Genomic DNA, 24318 nt, shown 5'->3' with positions numbered 1-24318 from the left:
GTATTTGTGCTTAACTCGACGTGCCACATCGTTTTAGAGCAAAACAAGCTGGATTTGAATACTTCGTTTTACCAGTGTTCAATATACACTCAGAAAAGTAATATCTCAAGATCTGCGTGAAATGCATGTATTCGTGCTTAACTCGACGTGCCACATCGTTTTAGAGCAAAACTAGCTGGATTTGAACACTTCGTTTTACCAGTGTTCGTGAATGTACACTCAAAAAAGTAATATCGCCCGATCTGTGTGAAATGCACGTATTCGTGCTTAACTCGACGTGGCGTTGCCTCCCAGTCAAAAAAAAACCATTGGAACCATCTGAATTTCCAACTGGTTCCAATTGGACTAGTTGAGTTTCCAACTGTATCCAATTGGAATGGTGTTCCAATTGTATGGTCCAAATGGACTAACCAATTGGACCAGTTGGGTTTCCAATTGGTCTTACCCATTCATCCAATTGGACCACCCAACTGCACCCAATTTCTACAATGAATGTTTGCATTTTTGACAAACAATGTAGAACCAATATGGTTCCTATAATAAGAGCTATCAGCAGCTTAACCTACTAAATTGTACTCATCATCTACACAACTGCAGTTGAAATTAAATTAAATAACTGCGCTCAGTGGGCAAGCGCCACTGGCCCCAGCATAGAGCCTCGCAAATGGGGTATATTAGTTGGAGCAGAAGTATGTTCTCTGGATGTACATATTGAGCTAATATATGCTATTAGTGCCTGAATGTGCTGTGTTGCTTGTGTGTGATGTATGTGTGCCGTTGGCTTTAATTTCCATAAAAACATGTTAATTTCAATTCCGTAAAAATGTTGCTTGACACTAGGCACAGCATCTCCATGCAGTCCTCATAAATCAGTTTTTCTTTTGCACATTATAATATGTTAAGTTGTAGAAATATTTATCCAAGATTCTAAAGGATATTATTCACAAACATTTAGCTACCTCTCTCAATGAACATATCATATTTTGTGAATATTTTCTGGGTGAAATAACTGCCTGGCCTAATGGGTCCAATTGGCTAGTCCATTGGGTCCAATTGGTCGGGGGCTAAAAACACAACTGGAACCAATTGGTTCCAATTGGGAAATCCAATTGGAACCAATGGGAATGTCCAATTAGTTCCATTTGGAATGTCCAATTGGTTCCAATGGTTTTTTTAACTGGGCTTAATGACCGCTTAAGGGAGCATTCTCTAAATATAATAAAACAAGATAAGCTCGCCAACTGAGTGAAGCATGTTTTGGCATGCAAATGCGTATCCGACTTCAAAGGGGCGAAGATTCTGGGCAGGAGTTTATCCACAAAAGCAAGACTTCTGCTTGAAGCTTTCCATATCGACAAGAAGGCGGACCACTGCGTTAGCGATCCATCTATAAGCCTGTACTCAGCGGAGCGCGGTTTTTAGAATTTTCATAGCAATCTTTGTAGCAGTTTTCTTACTTGCCTGGTCTTATGCCATGCGCGATTCTTTCGTTTTCTTTTTCCTTTTTTCAATCTGCTTCTGACTATAGCTACTTTACGGCTGGAGAGGTGATAACACCTTTCATATGTTAGTCCAAGATAGCTGGCACCGCAAAATGTGACGTGATGTGACTGTCTGGTTATCTAAATTTAACTTGATGACAAATAAATCAGTTGATAGTAGCGTACGTTCTTTTGTGACTTGTCCTCCCCTGTGGTTGTCGTTTTTTGCGCTGTCTTCCTACAAAGTATGAATTACCAACTAGCCCAGCACCATGTTTTATTGAATTCCAAATGTAACTATTCCATTACAGAGCGGGAGTGCCTTGCACTTGCTTGAGCGTTAACGAAATTCCGCCCTTATTTGTTTGGAAGGCCCTTCTGCGTAGTTACGGACCACCATACCTTGTGTTGGCTGTCCTCTCTTGAGGACCCCGCAGGTCGTCTGGGTCGCTGGGCCTTGCGCTTGCAAGTATACACATTTATTGTTATCTACAAGTCCAGCCAGCTGCATCAAGGCGCTGACTGTCTGTCCCGCCATCCTGTCGATCCTCCTGATTCCCACATACGTGACACCGACGATTGTGTTCTGTCCATATCGGACAGAACACAATCGGTGGTTCCAGTTGGAACCAACTGGAACCCAGATGGTTCCAACTGGAACCCACTGGAAATTGTTCCATAAACCAGTTGGGCTGGAAAAGATTTTCTTCCGATCCTGCTCTGCACCCGTTCGTGCCGCATCACGATACTCTGTACCAACGCAATATGCACCCAGATGGCGCCGACCTCGTCGTCCCGACCCAACTCCACTCCACAGTACTTGGCAAACCCATCGACATCCCGACTGACCCATTTTTCAGAGTTGGCCTCTACCTGCTTGGTCCCCTCCCCACATCAACTTCCGGGAACAAGTGGATTGCCATTGCGACCCATTACGTACACTACCCGGTACGCTATCACGCGCGCTAGCTATCCCTACCAGCTGTGCCTCCGATGTCGCCGACTTTCTTCTCCATGACGTCGTCCTACTTCATGGCGCTCCTTGTCAACTGCTTGCGGATCGAGGCCCCTGCTTTCTTTCTAAAGTGGTCCACGACCTTACTAAAGTGGTCCCAGAAAGACTGACAGGACGGGCGCTGACTCCAACTAAGTTTATTGAAAGCCACATGTAGCATATACATAGCCCGAAGAAGGTGAACGCATGCGCATTTCCCACATGTCAAAACACACACACACACACACACACACACACACACACACACACACACACACACACACACACGGATGATAACTTCTCATAATCGCCGCGTATTTTTTAACAATCTGTGCTCACTTAATCGTAGGGAGATAGAAGTGGTGCTGACGCACATGCCACCCCTCTCTTTGATAAAAAAGGCTTCTGCCAGTTCGCGAGCTAATCTATCCTTACTTCTCGTTAGAATTTTAATCTCTTCAAGTCGTGGTGCACAGTGCTTTTTATTTTCATCAATGCAAGAGCGGCAATGGGCGGGAAGGTTTTCGAACGAATCTGATGCGTTTCCGCAAAAGCACATCAGCCGCTTTTTGCTTAAGAACCTGAGGGATTTGCACGTTTCTGACCCTTTTTCCACGAAAAATTCTTTAGATGTAGTGGGCGTGTTGGAGAGGGAAAAGGAGGTTGGTTACGCCTTCTCTGTAGATGTTGTAGATCTTTTTTACTCTGTGCCCCATAGCGACCAGTTCATTGCTGTTCGACAATGTATTGAGGCAAGCGGCACTATTGCATTTCAAAATAAGGCAGGGGTGATTGTTGATAATTTTATGTCTCGTTTAGAGTTTTATATTAAGTCCACCTTCATCCAGTTTGACAACCGGCGGTTCCTGGGCATTCGCATCGGTTCATGTGTCGCACCAGTTTTATGTAACATTTTTCTTGCATCCATTGACAACATTTCGGCATTACTAACTGACGACGGAACTGCCCTAAAGATTTTTAGATATGTCGATGATTTTTTAGTGATTTTAAAGAGAAATGACACACGCCACTATGAGGAGACTGCCATGAAAATTTTAGAAATGTTCGCACAACATGCGAAGGGGCTCTCTTTCACATTTGAGCTTCCTGAACAGGACCGCCTCCAGTTTTTGGACCTTAATATTAAGCTGGGGGACGGAAGTGTTTGCTGGCGCTACCTGCCCAGGGCCAAGAAAGATTTTTTACCGTATGATTCGGCTCAATCCAAGACTGTTAAGAGGGCTATTGCCACCCTTTCTATGGAATCAGCACTCATCAAGTCGTGCTCTCACATGATGCGGGAGAGCTTCCAGGGCGAGGTGAACAGACTGCGTAAAGAAGGTTCCCTGACCATGTCTTAGCTGCTGTAACCGAGGCATTGCTGCAGAAACTTAAGGGCAAGCCAAAGGGGCAACGACAGAAAGAACCTTTCGGTGAAGCCAAACCAGTGGTGATACCGTATATGCACAAGGTGTCCCACAATTTGAAACGAGTTGGCAACAAGTACGGAGCCCCCTTGGTCTTCTCCGCCCCCTGCAAATTGGCCAAGATGTACCCCAAGATTAGCAGCGGTGCTAAAGCAACATCTGGGTGCGGGAAAAAGCACTCAAAGCCCTACGTAAGGTGTGCCACGGGAGTGGTCTACGAGATCCCCCTTACATGTGGAAAGGTGTACGTCGGTCAGACTGGACGCTGCGTCAACGAGCATGCCGGGGAACATAGAAGGTCTTTAGGGAACGCATCAGATTCGTTCGAAAACCTTCCCGCCCATTGCCGCTCTTGCATTGATGAAAATAAAAAGGACCGTGCACCACAACTTGAAGAGATTAAAATTCTAACGAGAAGTAAGGATAGATTTCAAGAAATGCTTCGGCGCGGCAGACAAGGACAAAACGTAGAATAACACCACAGAGCGCCAACCTTACTAGAGCGTCGGCCGAATTCCTGTGGAGTACCCTGCGACCACACCTACCGAGGAAGGAGAAAAGAAAGGGCCTTGGCGTCGTCCCGGTTTCCTACTTCAGTGATGCCTCCCTCCCGGAAAAAAAAAAAAAAAGGCGCTCTGTGATGTTATTCTACGTTTTGTCCTTGTCTGCCGCGCCGAAGCATTTCTTGAAATAAACTGGCCTACAAAACAACCCTTCTCAAGGATAGATTAGCTCGCGAACTGGCAGAAGCCTTTTTTATCAGAGGGGGTGGCATGTGTGTCAGCACCACTTCTATCTCCCTACGATTAAGTGAGCACAGATTGTTAAAAAATACGCGATTATGAGAATTCGTTATCGTCAGTGTGTGTGTGTGTGTGTGTGTGTTTTGCCATGTGGGAAATGCGCATGCGTTCACCTTCTTCGGGCTATATATATGCTACATGTGGCTTTCAATACACTTAGGTGGAGTCAGCGCCCATCCTGTCCGTCTTTCTGTGTGGTTTGTGTACAATTTAGCGCTGTTTTTTCTTTCCTGAACACAATGCTCCACCCACCACAAGTTCATCACGGTCTACTATCCTCAGACCAACGGCTTTACTGAGCGCCTTAACCACACCCTGACGGACATGCTATGTATGTCTCAGACCACCAACATGACTGGGACGTCAGTTCACCTTTCGTGAAGTTCGCCTACAATTCCAGACGCCATGATGCCACTGGCTACTCCCCCTTCTACCTGCTCTTTGGCCGCGACCCATTAGCACTCGTCCTGTCTCCTTCCCTGTCTTTGTCCTAGTTTTATGCGCTAGTCTTTTAACTCTTTCGCTACCGCAGAAAAATAGATGATTTGGAGTGTACGGAAAGAAAAATTTTTTTCACAAGAACTAATACACCCAGCACATATTGCAATGCATGAAATTGTAGCTTATTAGTTACACTTATGAATGAAACAAACAGAAGAGTTGTGTGTGCGAAAGTAAATGAACATTTATTTGTGAAATTCGCTAAAAACAAAAAAAGTAGCAAAAACAAAAATTACCGGCTGCACTAAGCCAGAACTTGATTAGAGGAAAACGGGAATATACAAACTGTTGCACATGTTTATAGCTCTCATTATTCACAGTTTCAGCTGTGAGAAAAATTTACTGCACTTTCCATGGCCTGTCAAGTCAGGGGTCATGACTGTGCCACTGTGAAGAGCAATCAGGGGTGAAGATGTGAAGCAGAGGTAGACTGACAGGTGCTTCACATAAGGTTTTATCTTTGTTCCTCCCTTGTTCTCTGATAGCCGAGCTTGCAGTTTCTTCTTTTTTAATTTTTTTCGGTTGGTGTTGAATGGATTATATGGGAGGATTGGGGGCGTGGACTTCATTTCCCTCATCATACCCGAAGATTTCTTGAATGAGCTGCTCCCTGAAAGCCAGCTGATAAAATTTGGTATTTTAGGCAGGCTCTAAAACATCAGAATCAATTAAATAAGTTTTAGCGATGTGGTTCGAAAGCCAGGACACTTTCCTAGTCTTGCCAATAGATGCTGCCGCCACTGAATCATCCGGGTCCGTTACGTGCAAAAAAACAAACAAAAAAAGCGAAAAACCAATTTTGAGAAATGATTTTTGATGGCAGAGGGCCAGAATAGATTATTCTGGTATTTCAGTAGAAATAAAGTCGCGGCAGGTCAACAATTCCAATGTATATGATGATTCCAATGAACATCAGCATCTCCAACAGATTCACGTCTTCCCATGAGCCGTCACGCCGAACTTGCTGAAAATCTTCATCCATGCATACTTATTAGTGTTTCCGCACACGGTCTTCATCATTTCCGCCGTGAAGAGCATAAAAAAAAAAGCCGAGAAGTCGAGCTAATCTCCGAGCGCCGCTCCGCAGCGATGTCCGATATGGACACCTAGCTGTCGTCTTGGTTGAAAAACGCGACGCGACCTTGAGCATTTGGCAAACTGCCTTCGCCATACGTTGTCAAGACCCTGAAGCACAAAAATAAACCATTCTCATCAATTACAAACCGTATGAACCGCAGAAAACTCACAGCGAACGAAAACAGAACTTGCATGCAAGTACGCGCTGACGTTCCGGGCTCCCGAGGCGAAGTCTCGCTGTCGAAACCGAAATCCAACGTTTGTACATTGTTGCCCGACTAATAACCGCTGCTTTCATCGCAAAAAACGAAACCGAAACCGGCCGACATAATCGGTGTCAGCTTTCGTTTTCGAGGAGCGCGCGGCGACGCGGACGCCATTTTCTCCGGCTGACTCCGCTGCGGCCGTTCAAAGTATTATTTTTTACGGCGCCCCCTCATGTCAAAACACTGAAACCAAGGCTGCAATGTAAAGAGCAGTTGTTGAGCTCGCTAGCTAGATGGCGGAGCACGTACACGACTCTCCAAAATGAGCTTTTTTGTGCGGGCGATTTGAATCAATCATATGCGATCGATGGCCTATGGCGCGGTAGCAAAAGAGTTAATTGACAATGACACACCAACTAGCCCAGCTTTCCGCCTTGATTCCATTGCTACCCTTTAACCGCATCCTGCCTCATGACCCTTCTACCAGCAGTTACACTCGTGATGCCATTGCCCGTGCTGACGCCGCCCGCCAGACCGCTCGAGATTGCCTCGACGCTTCAAAACTCGCTCAAAAACGACGGTACGACCTTCATCACCGTAACGCCCACTACCCTCCCGACTCCCTCGTACTCCTCTGGCTGCGTGCGCGCATGTGGGCCTGTGTGAGAAGCTGCTGCCTCGTTATGTGGGTCCGTCCCGCGTCTTGAGGCAATATGACCGACGACATCACGCCCCTGCACCCCCACACAGCTCGTGCACGCAGCCCGTCTTAAGCCCTACCATTCAAAACCACCACACGGCGGAGGGGGGGAGTAGTGTTACGGTGCACAGTTGCTAGGCGAAGACGACGTTGTTTGGACGATCAGTTAGTGCTGGGGGTCTTCTGACTGCGGCTTGTCGCGCCTGCTGCTGAGCTAACACCCGTAATAATATTGTAGTGAACTAGATAGTTACTTTTACTCCTTTGCTACTGGCGCAGTTTCTTTACTCTTCCAGTATGTCTCGCAACTCTTCCACCAGGGCGTGGCGTATGCGTGTCGTGAAAAAGGCAGTTCATCGCATAAGTTATTCAACCCACTTGAATATATTCAACTGCAAATAAGATGCTCGCACACCCTCACCTTCAAGAAGCAGAGGGGAACAGCAGAAAATAGTGAAAACATAAAACACTCTTTAATAATATACAAAATCAGAGCTGGAGGTACTCAGTAACAAAGGCCTTGAATATCTTGTTGAGGTTGTTGATGGTCGGATGGTCCAGGTTTTCCTCGTTGTCGTCCTGGGTGTGCCAGACGCCCGGGAACGGGTTGGGTATCACATGCACGATGGGCACATCTGCACAGAAAGGGGTGCAAAGCGATCATCTCCCACAGCCTCCCGCTAATTCAGCAAAACAGCTAACCAGGCGTGTTGGTGGTACATATTGATAGGTAAACAGTGCAAAGGGTTTGTGTGTGTATGCTTGTTGATAGGTTGGCCACTTTTTCTAGATATTGTGTTGCTGTCTTCAACTAAACTTCCAGTTGTGAGTGTTTCTTCTACTGCGGTCTTGCGCTGTTTACCTTTCAATATGTCCCGCTAATTGTTAGCCCAATAAACCCGACTTCTGTTTATGATGCAGGTGCTCACAGCTGTCGTCACACACGCACTACTGGGGGGAAATGCGAGCCGTCAGACCTACCCCGACTGTGATGCATGTCCATTGCCTCACCCTGACAGCGCCATCGTTCGAACCCAAGACCCTACCGGAATCTTGGACATTGTTATCGACTGCACCCTATAAGAGAGAGGCGATAATCAGCTGCGCTCTGTGGGCTTGGTGGCTGTAAGCACCAGGAGGCAGACCACTAATCCATTTCTGTTCATGATGCAGGTCAATAAACCATCAGCTTTATTTACCAAAAGAACCAGCCTGGTGCTGCTTCCGAGCGCTGTGTCGCAAATTAACGTTTAGAAACTGTTCGAACAGTGCTATCCGTTCTACAGACATAGAAATGAATCCGGGACCTGCTAGCTGAATTGATGGAGCTGTCTTTGAGTCAGGCTACGATAACGAGTGACGTCCAAGACACCAGAAACAAGCTAATAACAAAGAAGGCTGACTGAAGATTTAGAGGGCCAATGCCAGAATCACATTACCTTGAAAACAGACATAGAAAGTGTGCAATGCAATGCAGGAAAGACGACTGAGCTGGCACGGGATTTGGAGGTCCGAGGTAATGGCGACGAGGAGATGAAATTTGATTTTTTGCAGCCTTTCAGATCCTACACCACCCAAGGCACTTCCCGGGCCTCATTTGCCACTGCTGCGGTCAACTGGGTTTGACCTGAGACAGCAAAGATATTGAACGTCTACATTCCCTGTGTTTCCTTGCGTTGTCAAGGCATTATTAAAAGTTGACTTTACAATATTCCTTTTCATTAGCTTTGAGTGTAAGCAGTGATATGCAAAATGGGTTTTTTGCCCCTCTGCTCGTGCTTATTATGCATGAAGAACTTGCCTCCTTCAACTCTGCATGTTTGACCATTTCAGGTCAAGACTGTAGAGTTGTGAATGATATTAGAGGCAAGACTTTTCGCAGATTCTCCACCTATGCTAAAGATTTATTCTATTCCGTACCTCAGGATGATCATATGAGATGCATACACAATGCTATTGACAACCACGGTGCTGTAGCTTTTCAAAATGAATGTAGAGTCTCTGTTCATGGTTTCCTGGAATTGCTTTCGGTGTAGTCAAAGCCCATCACAACGAATGTCGCAACAACGAAATTTCTGCTACAACGAAGTATTTGATTCCCAGTAAACAAACCGTACAAGGTAATGCAATTATTTTCCTCCACGACAAAATTTTTGGAGCGCGGTTCCACTTCAACGAAATTTTTCCGGGTAAGTAGTCAGTTTTCTTTTTTGCATCTCCACACATGCCTGTATATACATGACGGATGACAACAATCACCGAAACCAAGAAGTAAAAGGGATGTCTCTTTTTTAAATCTCATCATTGAGAGATTCAATAAAGCTGAAGAAAAATAATCACACGCCGCCGGCGGAATCCAAACCCATGACATCCGAATTTCACGTCTGGTGCTCTACCAGTTGAGCTATGGCGACAGCTGTCCCATATTCTGCTTTCGGGGACATCTATGTGTAGTGTAAGCGAGCCTTAAGAGTTTGGTGGGAAGACAGCGCAAAAAACGACGACGACAGGGGAGGACAAGACACAAGCATTCTTTTGTGTCTTGTCCTCCCCCGTGGCTGTCGTTTTTTGTGCGGTCTTCCCACCAAGTATGAATTACCAACCAGCCCAGCACCATGTTTCATTGAAGAACCTTGAGAGTGTTCACCAGCGCCATGATCGTCCATAGTGGCAGACGTAGCACAACAGCGAGTGCCACATGAAACGTGAACGAACGATGAGGGTGGAAGCTGTGCGAGAACCCTCCTATGCTACACATGGCATCAAGACTGCCCGATTCAGGGCCCTTGTTAAACTATTCAGCCGACAAAGTAATGGAAAAAAGTGCCCGTTACGACACACGTGACGGAAGCCAACAGTCACCGAAAACGAGGAGCACAGGGGATGTCTTTTTTTTTTTGGGGGGGGGGGGGGAAGAAACAAAATGATGGTCAATTTGTGTAGTTAGGCCAAATGCGAATTAGGTGTGCTAGCAGTCCAGGTTGCTAAATTTGTGACCCTTCACATTGCAATTGTGTTCGAGCAGTCTCTTGCCAGTCTGGACGATTTATTCCTTGGCACAAGACAACTCCTACGGTGCATTTAACGAAAGGTCCCCGACGTCTGACAGTGCATTCACGAATTTTTTCACAGGAACCATTCACGCACCTAGCCTACACAGTCTAGAGAGGCAGTGGGGGTGGGGGGGGCTAAAATATAACGTCCCCTCCTACTTTTCGTCCAATACTTCTGAGACTGCAGGGTGGCGCTGATGAACACTCCTAAGGTGTGCAAGAACCCTTGTGAAGTAGTAGTTTGAAAGCAGTGCGGTGTAGACGCATGTTTCGGCGTTCTTTGTGTTACATGTAGTGACCGAGACTTAGCGGACTGAAAACTGCAAGAGCGATGCTGCAGTGTCGAATAGATGAGTTCTTTCCTTTAATATGTTTAAAGTAAGGTGTATTTAGATTTAGGTTGGTTAGGTGATGTGTAGGCTAGAGAGGAGAATTTAGGTTAATGTTCTAACGGCCGGGTTTATTCGTGCCAGCAGCTAGGATTTTCAGCGCTCATTTGTAATATAAATATTTTATTAGCGTGTTAGTTATTTTAGGAAGGTTAGTTATTCCTTTTCTAGGTGCTTGGCTTTTGGGGTATGAAGGCTGAATTTTATTTCAGCACATATTTGCAAGTGGTTCTATTTTTTTTTTTTTTGAGCTCGTGCATATTTGCAGCATTTTCATCATCATCAACATGGCTGACTACGTCCACTGCAGGGCAAAGGCCCCTTCCATGTATCTCCAATTACACCTGTCCTTTACCAGCTGCAGTCACCATACCCCCACAAACTTCTTGAACTCATCCGCCCAACGAACTTTCTGCCGCCCCCTACTATACTTGCCTCCTCTTGAATCCACTAAGTTACCCTTGAGGACCAGCGCTTGTCTTGCCTTCGCATTACATGCCCTGCCCAAGCCCACTTGTTCCTCTCGATTTCGACTAGGATGTCATAAACCGGCACTTGTTCCCTCACCCACTCTGCACGCTTCAGGTCTCTTATCGTTGCACCTATCAATTCTCTTTCTATAACCCGCTGCGTTGTTCTTAACCCTTTCCGTCGTCCATGGCGGCTTGTCCGGACCCAGAGACCCTTAGCAATGTCCGCTGCATCAGTTGCTCCGCAGCCTCTGGGGACTGAGGGAGGAGGCCGAAGGTGCAGATCACTTGTCCGTTCTAAATTAGAATATGCCTCTGCTATTTAGAGCCCTAACCAAAATTATCTAATAAATTCCCTAGAATCAGTACAAAATCGAGCCACAAGATGCTATTCATATAATGTCAGTATATCATCACTAAAAGCGGAGGCAGGCTTAACATCCCTGGCTTGTAGGCGTCGTATTACTAGTTTGTGCTTGTTTCACAAATTTTATTTCAGCTCACTACGTAGACTGCCCTACATCAATCCGCCGGCACGCATTTCCCTCCGCATTCATCCCCTTCAAGTAGCCCGGCCATGTACGCGTACAACTACATTTGCATCGTTATTGTTTCCACGCTCAGCCAAGGACTGGAACAGCCTTCCACACGACATCATCGCAATCACCTGCCCATCAACATTTGCAAACTGTATAGCAACTACCTTTAACAGCGAATAATATTTGTACCTTACGTTTTTTCTTTGTTTATTCAATCTGATTTTTCAATGTGACCCACCCCTTATGTAATACCCCCCACCCTGGGGGCCTTTAAGGTAATAGAGTGAAGTGAAGTAGACGATTAAAAATTACGCTTCTCTCCCCCCCCCCCCCCCCCCCCCCCCCCCCCAATCTCGTAAACGTGGGACACCAGAAAAAAAAATCAAGAAAACAGCTCTGGGCTGGGCCCCGCCCACGAATACGTCATTCGCTGACGTTCGGATTGCGGCTTCAGGTTGTCGCACCCAGCACCCCAGCAGCAGCGTCGGCAGCGTCTCTCTCTCCGCCTTCCTGGATTGCAGCGGGATTTCTTCACTGTCTTGTCACTGTGACAAAGGCACTGCGAGTGGCTCCCGAACTCCCGACAGAAAGAGGCGGCAGGGGTAAATTGAAACCATATGCGCGAAGGCAATGCCTAGCTGGCTCACGCTTGCCCAAGGGCACGAGCTGACGATTTACCGGAAGCGTGCCCGTGGCTGCCGTGGCCCCAGCAAATGACAGCGTGTGGTGGCCTGCCGATGTCACGGCACTAGTGACGTCAGTTTTCCCGATTTTAGTTTCAATGTCGGTCACTACGAAGACACCAATCTACGAAGACACAAATTTTAAAAACACGGTTTTTAAAAATTCATACTAAATTGCCGGCTCAGTTCTGAAGACTCATACTTGGTGTGAATGCTTCTTAGGATCATTTCTAAGCACTGAAAACATTTACAAGCGACTTTTAATTCTTTGCATAGTCCCTTTGAGATTTTGGAATACCGTACCAGAACAAATTCATTTTTTGTGCATTCTATCAGTGAATGGAATCGCCTTCCCGGTCAGCAAGTATGCTATATGAATGAAGATGTGTTTTTTTCATCATTCTAACTCCCTTGCCATAGCGCCTTTGAGCTAAGCAGGGTAAAAATTGAATGAAGAGTAAAGAAAAAGATAACCACTTACCGTATTTACTTGCATTATCATTGCACTTTTTATTTTAATTGACATAAATTTAGGGGTGCGATTACTACCTGAGTTAAATTTTTTACAAAAGATTTTTGAGCACCGAAAGTGCAAGCAAGTTGCAGGTCAGACAACCCCTTTGCACATGGGCGTACTACCCACAGTTACGCCGCTAAACACAGTTATCGCGAACTCAGCTCGGCAACCTTGGCTTAAGTCGCTAACCGAGAAGGTAGAGTGCAAAAAGTGTACGAGCTGGCTCGCTTCAAGTGCATACTTTCTTCTCACTAAATCACGTTTTACGAGCAATGCATCAAACTAGGCAGTGAGTATAGTGCTGCGCGACGGCGCTTTTATGCAGCCTTCAATCTTGTCCGAAGGCACACAAACAACAGCGTACAACAGCAACGTCCCTGTAACGAGTTAGTGGACCGAGCAATGCCGAGAGGCGGACCGGCTCGGCGGTCGCCGTCAACGGCTAGGCTCCAAGAAACGGACGATGATGCACCGCGCTCCACTACGCAACGAACAACTGCTCCTAGAGCCGTATCCTTTTTATTGCCTTGCTGCCTCGCAAGTTCTATCCCGTCGGCACCAGGTGGCGCCACAAAACAAACATGAAACCGAAACTGTAACAGTCCTCCCCCATTAGTTTGTTCAAGAAGAGAAGAGCATTATGGAGAGTAACGCTGCACTGGCTTGCGGCTTCTCATGCTTCTTCGCAACTGAGGCGTGCTGCACGCTGACTTGGGAGAGTTCATAGCAGTCTCTTCTGTACCACCAGTCACGTTCACAGTTGTCTCTTCTGTGCCACTAGTAGCACTCACGGTGAGGTCAGAGTTCACAGAAACAGCCAAGCTGGTGTCACACTCAGTGTGACACCAGCTTGGCTGTGTCACACTCACAGCTGTGTCACAGCAGAGTGTCACACTCAGTGTGACACTCAGTTGATGGGTGGCTGGAAACGCCCTGTGTTCCAGTATGTCCAGGCCTCCATAGTTCAGTGGTAGGCTCAACGATTTCTTCGACTTGAGGACGTAGGTGGTCGCCGTGCCTATGCCAGAGAGTACCGTCACTGAGACAGACTGTAGCTGTGATGCTCGTGACACGTGCGGGTACCCACGATGGTCCTCGACGAAAGTTCTTTGCGAGTACATTGTCTCCCACATTCGGCAATGGAGAAGAACGGCACCCTTGATCGGCCTGTAGTTTCTGCTTCAACTGTCTCAGCAGCACTGAAGTGTGTAGATTTGGGCGAAGAACATCCAAAGGTGTCTTGAACATCCTTCCCATGATCATTTCACACGGTGCTCTGCCTGCGACTTCATGTGGCGTGGTTCTGTAATGAAATAAGAACCGCGAAATCTGGGTTTGGAAAGATCCAGATCCACTCTTCTTGATCTTGTTCTTGACAGTCTGTATGATGCGCTCTGCCGCACCATTCGAAGCTGGATGGTAGGGAGGCACAAGCATGCGACGTATTCCATTACGTGCCAAGAATTCCAAGTACTGTTCACTTGCAAAGGCAGGCCCATTGTCGGAAACTATGAGATTCGGCAGTCCATGCTGCGCAAATGTTGTTCGCAAAGCATTGATAACAGCATCCGCTGATGTTGACGTCACTGGAAAAACTTCGACCCACTTTGAATAGGCGTCAGCAATGACCAGGAATGTATGACCCATGAATGGGCCCCCAAAGTCAACGTGAAGTCTTGACCAGGGCCTCTGTGGAAACGGCCATGGCGTGTGCTGAATGCGTTGCGGTGCACGCAGGTAAGCTTGGCAGGTTTCAGAGCTCTTTACACTCTTAGTGATGTCTCCATCGATTCCCGGCCACCAGATGTGGCTTCTGGCAATTGTCTTGCTTTTCTCAATGCCAGGATGCCCTGCATGAAGTATCATTAGGATTTTGGCTTGCAAAGATTTTGGGGTAACAACTCGGGAACCTCACAGCAAGCAACCTTCGTGGAGGCTGAGTTCACTGCTCCTTGCTGTGAATGGATTTCCTTCTGGTCCTGCTGGAAGTTTTTCCCCTCGCAGGGCAGCAAGAGCTACGTGGCTCAGGAATGGATCCTTTTTTGTAGCTTGTGCCACAATCGCAGGTGACAACAGTCCTGGGTATGCTTGTTCAAGCATGAACATTTCAGCAGGTGCAGGTAGATCCACGTTGTTTGCAGGCAACGGCAACCTAATGAGAGCATCCACATGACCTAAGTCCAGACCAGGCTTGTACACAAGCTTGTGATTGTATGCAGAAAGTTTCAATGCCCATCTGACTAGTCGTGGTGATGCTTGCACTGGAATGGGTTTGTCATCATTCAGTAATCCTAGTAGAGGCTTGTGATCCGTATAAGCAGTGAAAGGATTGCCCCACAAGTACTGGTGGAACTTTTCCACACCAAATACAAAGGCTAATGCCTCTTTGTCGAGTTGGCTGTAGTTTTGCTCTGCACGAGACAAACATCTGGAGGCAAAAGCAATGGGCAGTTCTCGACCATCAGATTCTCGGTGTGCCAAAACTGCGCCGATCCCATACGGAGAGGCATCGGAGCTGAGATACAGTGGCTTCCCTGGGTCGAAATGTACTAGGACTGGGGCGGATGTTATTAACTGCTTCACTACATTGAATGCATTTTCTTGCTCTTTTCCCCACACCCATTTCTTCTCGTTCATGAGAAGTAAATGCAAAGGGCGGAGGCGTCCGGAAAGGTTTGGTAGGAAACGCCTGTAGAAGTTCACAAGTGCCAAAAAACTTTGAAGCTCCTTGACGCCCCGGGGTGCAGGTGCATGAAGGATGGCAGATACCTTGCTCAAACTTGGAGACAGGCCTTGTTTGCTTATGATGTGTCCGAGGTATTCAACTTGTCGGACGAAAAAATGACACTTCTTCAACTTAAGTCCAACATCACGGAGTCTAGATAGGACAGAACTGAGGTTGCGAAGATGCTCTGAGTCATTCGAGCCAGTGACAAGGATGTCATCGAAATATACTGCAACATGTGGCAGCGCTCGGAAAAGGTTCTCCATCTCCCTTAGGAACAAGGCTGGTGCCGATGACACGCCAAAAGGAAGACGTGTATACTGGAATAATCCCATGTGTGTGGAGATTGTGACATACTTTCTAGATTCTTCGTCAAGAACTATTTGCTGGTAGGCGTCCCTCAAATCCAGCTTCATGAACTTCTCACCTCCTGACAGCATGGCCCACAGGTCCTCAATTCTTGGAATTGGATACTTTTCCACCACAGCCACTGGATTAACGGTAATCTTGAAATCTCCGCAAATCCTGACGCGTCCATCCTTCATGGCCACTGGAACAATTGGTGCAGCCCAAGCTGAAGAAGTGACTGGCTCCAGGATGCCTTCCCTCTATAGGCGCTGAAGCTCTTGTGACACCCCATCCTTCAGGGCAAAGGGCAGTGGCCGTGGCTTGAAAAACTTTGGTACAGCATCTTGTGGAACATGGACTGTGGCTTCTGGACCCTTGAAAGTTCCCAGGCTCAGTTCAAACACCTCAGGAAACGCTTGAAGAAGGTCCTCAACATCAGAAACAGCATGAACGTCGGCTTCCACGTGAGCAATCTCAATGCGCAGTTTTCGAATCCAGTTCCGGCCCAGAAGTGTAGGTGAACGTCCCCAGTCAGGAATAAAGGTAGCACTGCTTTTCTGTCACGAAACTGCACTGTGACATCTGCTGTGACACCAGCAAATAGTTCTCGACGAAGAATCTAGAAAGTATGTCACAATCTCCACACACATGGGATTATTCCAGTATACACGTCATCGTATATGTGTCATCGCACCAGCCTTGTTCCAAAGGGAGATGGAGAACCTTTTCCGAGGGCTGCCACATGTCAAGCACGTCGGCAGAAACGTCGTTGTCAACAGTGTTGACTGGATGAGTTCCACACAAAGTTTTGCGAGCCGGAGGCGCGGACGCATGTGGCTTTGTGAATTTTCCCTTGCGTGACGAAGCGTGCTTTTTCTTCGAGTTGCACACTCGAGCAATGTGTCCCTGCTTCCTGCAGTAATTGCACGAACTACTGATGTGCTTGCACACAGACGCGAGGTCTTCGTCACCACAGCGGTAGCATGTGACACGCCCCTTTGATGCCGCGACTTGATAAGTGGGAAGCGCACTTCGGCTTGAGCTCACTATCTTGCCGGCATCTTTCTTCGCAGCTTCCATGGCAAGTGCAGTTTGTACAGCGTCTTCATACGTAAGGTCTGCTTTCTCGAGCAGCCTCATCTGCACGGCTGTGTCGTTGATGCCGCACAGGATGCGGTCCCTAAACATGTTGCTAACCTCAGTTCCGAAGTTGCAATGTTCAGAGAGGCTTTTGAGCGACGCCACAAAGTTACTGACTGACTCGCCCTCCGCGCGAACACGCGTGTTGAACCTAAAATGCTGTGCGACAGCAGATGGCTTGGGGCAGTAATGGTCACCAAGAATGGAAAGAATTTTTTGCTAGGTTTTGTCTTGCGGTTGGGCGGGCTTCACGAGATCCCGCAAGAGAGCATACGTTTTCTGTCCACAGCAACTAGAGAAGACTGACTTCTCTTTTTCTTCTGCGATGTCATTCGCGATGAAAAAAGCTTTAAGGCGATCAACGTAGCAAGGCCACGCATCTCCCCCTCCTCTGTTGAACGCTTCGAGGTTGCCGAACAGTGGCATGACGGAATTCTTGCGCGTTGAACTCGTCAGAACAACGAAGAACTCACGTGCGCAGAAGGGGCGGAGGGAAGACGACCTTGAACTTGAATTTTTCTCCTCGTCGCCACTTGTAACGAGTTAGTGGACCGAGCAATGCCGAGAGGCGGACCGGCTCGGCGGTCGCCGTCAACGGCTAGCTCGAAGAAACGGACGATGATGCACCGTGCTCCACTGCGCAACAAACAATTGCTCCTGGAGCTGTGTCCTTTTTATTGCCTTGCTGCCTCGCAAGTTCTATCCCGTCGGCACCGGGTGGCGCCACAAAACAAACATGAAACCGAAACTGTAACAGTCCCACAGCGTTCAAACTATGCATTTTCCCGCCGCACACCAAAAAATGTCCGGTCCCTGCTGCATCTTTAATGTAGATGACACGTTCACAATGCTCGAAGCACCGGATTCCGAGTGCTCAATGGTGCCGCCCGCGAGCACGGCGGACAACGGCGCTCTGGTGTGCTACTCCCTAGTTGTCGCTAGGCCTAACTTGTTTCGTATCGAAGCCACAGTGGACGGCATTTTTTAATTGACCAACACTATAATGAATGGTCTACTTATGCCTTGCTGACAACCTAATTGTTTCATATTAAAAGAAATATATACGATCAATATCAGCAACGCCTTAGAAGCAGAGCTGGCAAGCAAGCAGACTGGGTCGGGGGCGTTCGAGTGTCGACGAGAGCTCACTTGCTTCGCATGGGCTCTGCGCCCGGAACACCTTATCCCACACTCTTCATTTTGCTGTCGCAAGATCCGTGAATGCGTCCCGACCTGGTAGAGCCAGAATTTATGAGTGTGAAGACTTTTTAGACCATTTGACACCACTTTTTGTGTCGCCCACGTGCGTGCTACGCTACGTCTAACGCTCGAAGGTGAGGAACGCGGCGCGATCAGCCATCCTTGTCGACTTTCCCGGCCTGCCACGAAACTCGTCACTATAGAAGTACCGTATTTACTCGCATAATTTGCGCCCTCGCGTAATTTGCGCACCCATAACTTATTACCCGGATTTATAAAAAAAACTTTTAACCGCATATTTTGCGCACCTCATTGCGCGAAAACGCCAGCATGCACGCGGGAACGCACAAGCAGACCACATCGATGCGGCGCACTGCCAAGGTCAAGCCAAAGCAAGCCAAGCCAAAGCGAAGCCGCGACGCAGTAGTGCGTCTGGCGCGTCTATCTCTTTGTGGTTGGTGGCTTGGCTTTGTGCGTAGTGGTTTGACTTACGGTTGTTCGGTTGCAATGGGCTACCACAACTATCCAGGTGATTGAATTTGCCAAAGAAAATGGAAATCGTGCCGCTGCCAGGCAGTACAAGCTTAATGAAAGCCACGTGTGGTACTGGCGGAAGCAGAAGGCCGAGCTAATAAATGCAAGCCCGGAAAGGAGAGCATTTCGGGGACCTAAGAAAGGTAAATTCCCCACCGTTGAAGAAGAGCTCGTGTGTTACGTTCGCGAGCATTGAGCTTCCGGGATCGCAGTGTCGTGCAAGATGCTGCAGTTCCAGGCGAGGAAAATCGCACGTGAGGAAGGGATCCCAGCTGCGACGTTCAAAGCAAGCAGGGGGTGGGTGACCCGTTTTATGAGACGCCACCGCGAAAGCGTTCCTCTTCAGCAGTTGGGGACGCATCCACCCGATTCGCGACAATTTGGTCCTGTCGTGGACGCCAAATTGTCGCGAATCGGGTGGACGCGTCCCCAACTGCTGAAGGGGAATGCTTTCATGTGCAGTCAAACTGCTGAAGGGGAACGCTTCCGCATGCAGGTTCGAAGAAAGAAAAGAAACGAATTAAACAAAACAAAATGAAGCCGTGTTTATATTTTAAAGGAAAGGAGCCAATGAAAGGAACGAAAACACTAAAGAAAACACACACTAGGCACGCGTAAAACACAACAGATAAAAAGGAGAGAGTTCACCGGCTACAAAGCGTCCCAGGTGGTGCAGGAATGCCTTGCAGGTAGAACAGATGCGGGTTGGCGAGTTGCGATGCATCGCTGGCGTTGCGTCCTGGGAGGCGGTGGTAGAGAGCCAGGAGATGAGGAACGGAGATGACACGGGAGACGCTGACGAACTCTTGTCAGTCGCCCCCAAGAACTGGGCGGCTGCAGCAGGAAAACTGTAGCCAGGTCCCGTCGACGGCATTCCACAAACACCGTAGGCTTGTGCAGCCTATCCAAGGAAGCCGTGGCAGCAAAGTGGCGATTGCAGTAGGCCTGCGTCGTTGATTCAAGGGAGGTCCACGGCAGCACAGACCCGAAGTCTGACGGCTGCCACCTCCATGCTTGAATGAGGCTTAATGGTCTTGCGTCGGTGATCCAAAGGAAGTCATTGGCAGCTCGAACCCAACGTCCGACCGCTGCCACTTCCACGCTTGAACGGCCAGACTTGGGGTGTGGACCTCCTTTACACCTCAGTTTCCTGACACGTAGCCCTACGCTCCTCGTGCCTGCCTCGCGCACACCACTCGCACGCGCACACGCGCAACGCGGGGCTGGCACGCACGGCGCTCCGATGTCCGACGCACCACTGCCGACACGCCGCATTCCAAAAATATGGATTCTGGCAGCATGGGACAGTGTCTCTCCCAACATTGTGAAGCACAGCTTCAAAAAAACTCGCCTGTCGAATGCGCCTGACGGAACCGAGGATGACGCGATTTGGAACGCCAGTGACGATGATGACGACGGCCGCGACAATGTCAGCCATGGCTCGGAATCCAGTTTATCTAGCAACGACTCCGACTAGACAAAGTATGTGAATAAAGGAAAGTGTTTTGCTTGTATATGATGCCTCACTTTTTTAGATGTATATTGCGCGTTTTGCGGGTGAGTTTTTAAGGCATCCTTTTGCGGGTGAGTTTTTAAGGCATGTTTGCGAAATTTTCGCGTAATTTGCGCACCCCCTTTTTGAAGCCTTAATTTATGGAAAAAAAGTGTGCAAATTATGCAAGTAAATACGGTAAGAGTGGAGGGGCAACCCATTACCGCTGAAGAGCTGAATGACGGTTCCTGGATTACTCCGTTCAGGTACCAGGAGCTCTACCGTAAGCCTAACGCCACAAGCTGGAATGGCGGTGGCGTCCCCAACAGACGCGACATCTCGGCCAAGCCGCGGAAAGGTGCCAGCAGAAATGCAGGCCCCAACAACAACGCTGAGGCAGGAAAACGTCAGACAGAAGCCAGGCCGCCACTCATGAAGAAGATACAGCTTCCGCCACTGCCGACCGACCCCTTTAAAGTTGTTCTCAGCAGACCGCAAGTTCCAATCGACTCCCCTACTTCAGGCCCTCAGCAATGCTGCTGGCATCAAGGACCATCACGGATGTGTGGACAGTGCCACGACAGAAAGTTTTCCTCGAAGCCACCCCCGGCCTGTGACCCATGAGGACGTGCGCACAGCGCGAGGAAGAGGAGACTGCACAGCCGACACTGTGTGTATGTGCACGCCTGCCTTGGCGCGAAGAACAGACAGACGTGGAGTGAGCCTATACAAGAAGGGCACTGACCATCCAAGCCGTCGTTTTAAGTTTCAGTGAACAAATTGAGTTTTGTTTGTTTGTTGCCTCTCTGTCTTGTGGTACGCACTTTAAGTGCAATACAGTGGAACCTCGATTATACGTCCACCGGTCATGCGACGACCCGCATTTTACGACGCATTTGTGCGCTCCCGGCAAAACCCCTATAGAGACAATGCATTAAAAACCTCGGTTATATGACGCAAATTTTAGAAGGACCCCGCTTCGTACGACATCTGGCTCATACCGTCCGTCAAAAAAGGTCGTCAGCAAACGCAGGCCGGGATGTACTGTATTTTCGCGATTCTAAGCACCCCCCGAATCTAAGCACCCCCCCCCTATTTTCGGAAAAAAATTTCTGAAAAAAAAACTTTGCATGCGAATCTAAGCACCCCCTTTTTTGCGCGGAAGAAAGCGTTGCCGAGGCTGCCAAGTGCACTTGCTCTCTTTTTTGTCGAGCCTGTGCAGTCGGAGTCCCGAGGAGGCGCGGCCTGCGTGTTGTTGTTGTTGTGACTGAGAGAAGGATGAAAAGGAAATTGCACAGGCCTGCCTACTGGCTCGAGCCAAGCCACCACCGCTGCCAAGTGCAGATAGAGGAGAGTTAACAGATCAGAGGAAAGATAAAGAGAAAAGATAAGACGCCGGTCCCAGCAACAAATGCGTCCGCTGGAGTGGACGCTGCTAAAAAAACAGATAAGCGGGCGAGGCCGCGCTCGCCGAAGCGAGGACAGCGGCGTCCACGGCACTTTTTGTGTTGCTGCGTTCCGACACTACAAGACAGATGGCAGCACAGAACTGTCTGCAGCTATTTTTCTTTTGAATGTTTCCTAAATAAAATGTTTTTTCTCGCGCCCGTTTCATCGAGATTTCGCCGCGAAAAGAGGGGCCGGGGGGGGGGTCAGTTTAGATTTTTCGAATCTAAGCACCCCCTCTCACTTTGGGCATCGCGATCGTGAGAAAAAGGGGGTGCTTAGAATCGAGTAAATACGGTAGGGAAACTTTAGCCAGTCGATAACCGGTGTGCCTTAATCTTTCCACCTATCAAGAAAACCCCGCGAGCCGCTGCCCAGCTGCTCACAGCAGCCTCAACGGCCATTTTATCTTGTTTGTTGAAGACTAGCCCTCTGCCGGCAAAAATGTGCTGCATTTGTGTTCCGAAAAAAAAAAAAAAGAGATGACGATGAAGTTCAGACGTTAAAAAATATCAAGCTTGATTTTCGATTATACAACACCCGGATTATACGACGGTTTCGCGCGGTCCCCTGAACGTCGTATAATCGAGGTTCCACTGTAATTCTTTTGTACTGTAATCTCTCTCAAGTGCAACTTTACTGTTAGTGGAGTGTTTCTTGAAGAAGGAATATGTGTGAAAAATAAAAAAGCTGTGTGTAATTGTACATACATGTCTTGCTCGCATTGTTTGCCTCAATCTATCGAAAAGCTGAAACAGCTGATGAGCTATGCTCAAATTTAGCCTTAGGAAATAATGTAATCGTTGGCAATTTTTTATTCTTTTTTTACCTTGATGTGATTTGAATTGCCTTCCCATCCACATTGTTTCCGTTTATGATAAGAGGTGATTTACCCATTTACGGCAGAAGGGCCAGGGGCCAACCGAGTCAGCAGGGGGAGGCGCACAAGAGGAGCCATCATTCCGAGAATACTCACTTTTCCTCAGGAATGGAATGTGGTCGTCCTCAATGAGGGCCAGCTGAGATGAGTTGACAAAATAGTTGGTGCGGCATCGGTTGCACCTGGTCTCCATGGCACCCACATCATTCAGCCGGCTCTCTGGGGGGCAACAACAGGTTGGTTCATCTGTCAGTCCTTGAAAGGGCCTCCTCCACAATTTCGAGGCATACTGGCCGAGAAGCAGTACATACAATTCAAAAGTTTCATGGAGGCAAAATAAGCGCCTATTATGCACTTGATAAGAAATGAGAGCTACGCGCATACAGCTAAAGCAAACCTCTGGAATTTCTGGACGATTCAAACTGTCCACTGATAATTCAAACCAAGCAAAGCACCAGCGAGGCTCCTCTCTGTAGAGGGGATTCCGTGCAGATTCATACCTGGCTGCTGCTCATAGGTGCGTGTTTCAAAGTCACATGCTGTGTTCGCTTTTGCTGTTGATGACGTCACTATGGCAAATCAGACATGTCACAGCGTCTGTTGCACTCCGAATCTGAAACCCTGCAGTCACGCACAAATGCGCACAGCGTAAGAATTTGAGCTTTCACCCATGTTTGCTGCGTGTCTTTGTCTTGATTTTCCAGTTCTCTCTGGAATTTCAAGCGATTAACTGTAGCCACAGAATTCACAATCTACACAGTGTACCCCGGCATAGTGATTTAGAATGCGGCAACCGTCATGCCAAGATACTTCCAGCGAAGACTGAAACCATGTGTGACGCCAGTGCGTTATCAAACAAGGATGTCATCAAAAAGCATGCCAGTCTGCGACTCGGGGTTAAAAGGCTGGTTAATCGAGCAACGGACGTGAGGCCATCTGGCAACACTCGTTCTTCACCCTAAATTGTTGCACAATGCCCTCAACTGGCAAGTGTGAATTTGCGAGCTGTGGACGCAATCATCTTGGCCAAAAAGCAGCAGCCGAACACGCTGCTCAAAGGCCTGTGAACATCCTGCACGACTCCGGTGTGGTCCTCCATGGAGTGCACAAGTTCGGATGCACTGAACACTTATTCTTCAGTTTTGAAGGTGAAGAGGCCGTCCGATAAGTTTGGGCTTTAAAACAGAAGGTGGCAGCCGTTGCCTTCCGGGAAAAAAAGCAAAACTTGATGAATGAATATCTTACAGAACAATATAAAATAGGGTAATCTCACTACCCAACTGCTCCCCAATGGCAGTATATCACATATTTTGTTCACTTTCATTAGTTCAAACTTGAATTAATTCGAACTGCATCCCCATGAAATTTGAAATAACGAGCTTTTACCATATGCACATCAGTCACCTTGGAAGAGCTGTGAAAGTAGAAAAATGCATGAGGCAGCAAACTCTGTTGTTTACTCACAAGAAAAAACTACTGTATTTACTCGCGTATAACCCGAACCAAAATTTGAAAAACGCGTTTAAAAAGGGGGGTGCGGGTTATCTGCAAATTTTTTCTTTTGAGGGGAGGGGGGGGGGAGTGGTATGAGAAGGTCAGCTTCATTCAGGTCAGGATTGTTGCTACTGCCGAAAAAATCGGCTGCTGCGAGGCAGCAGGATGTCGATGCATTCACGACTGGAGAACGGAAGACCCCCACCTTGAGACGCAGCT

General features: G+C 48.0%; 1 protein-coding gene across 4 annotated transcripts in view; it reads right to left on the bottom strand.

The window, feature by feature from the left end:
* Positions 1-7640: 7640 nt before the first annotated feature.
* LOC149334770 (glutaminyl-peptide cyclotransferase-like) overlaps positions 7641-24318 on the bottom strand; it is an 84448-nt gene continuing 67770 nt past the window's right edge. For all 4 annotated transcript variants that reach the window (XR_016284824.1, XM_089555388.1, XM_089555387.1 and 1 more), the window contains 2 exons: positions 22702-22824; positions 7641-7824 (listed from right to left, as the gene is read on the bottom strand). Coding sequence is in view for 3 of the 4 variants with exons in the window: in XM_089555388.1 (XP_089411514.1) it covers positions 7679-7824; positions 22702-22824 (269 nt within the window). In the remaining variant the exon portion in view is untranslated. The remainder of the gene's footprint in view (positions 7825-22701; positions 22825-24318) is intronic.

The sequence above is a fragment of the Amblyomma mixtum genome, chromosome 8 (assembly GCF_055824585.1).
Source record: "Amblyomma mixtum isolate Tamu chromosome 8, ASM5582458v1, whole genome shotgun sequence".
Classification (NCBI taxonomy): Eukaryota; Metazoa; Arthropoda; class Arachnida; order Ixodida; family Ixodidae; genus Amblyomma; species Amblyomma mixtum.
The sequence above is the reverse complement of the archived record's forward strand: the minus strand, read 5'-3'. Positions and strand labels throughout refer to the sequence as shown.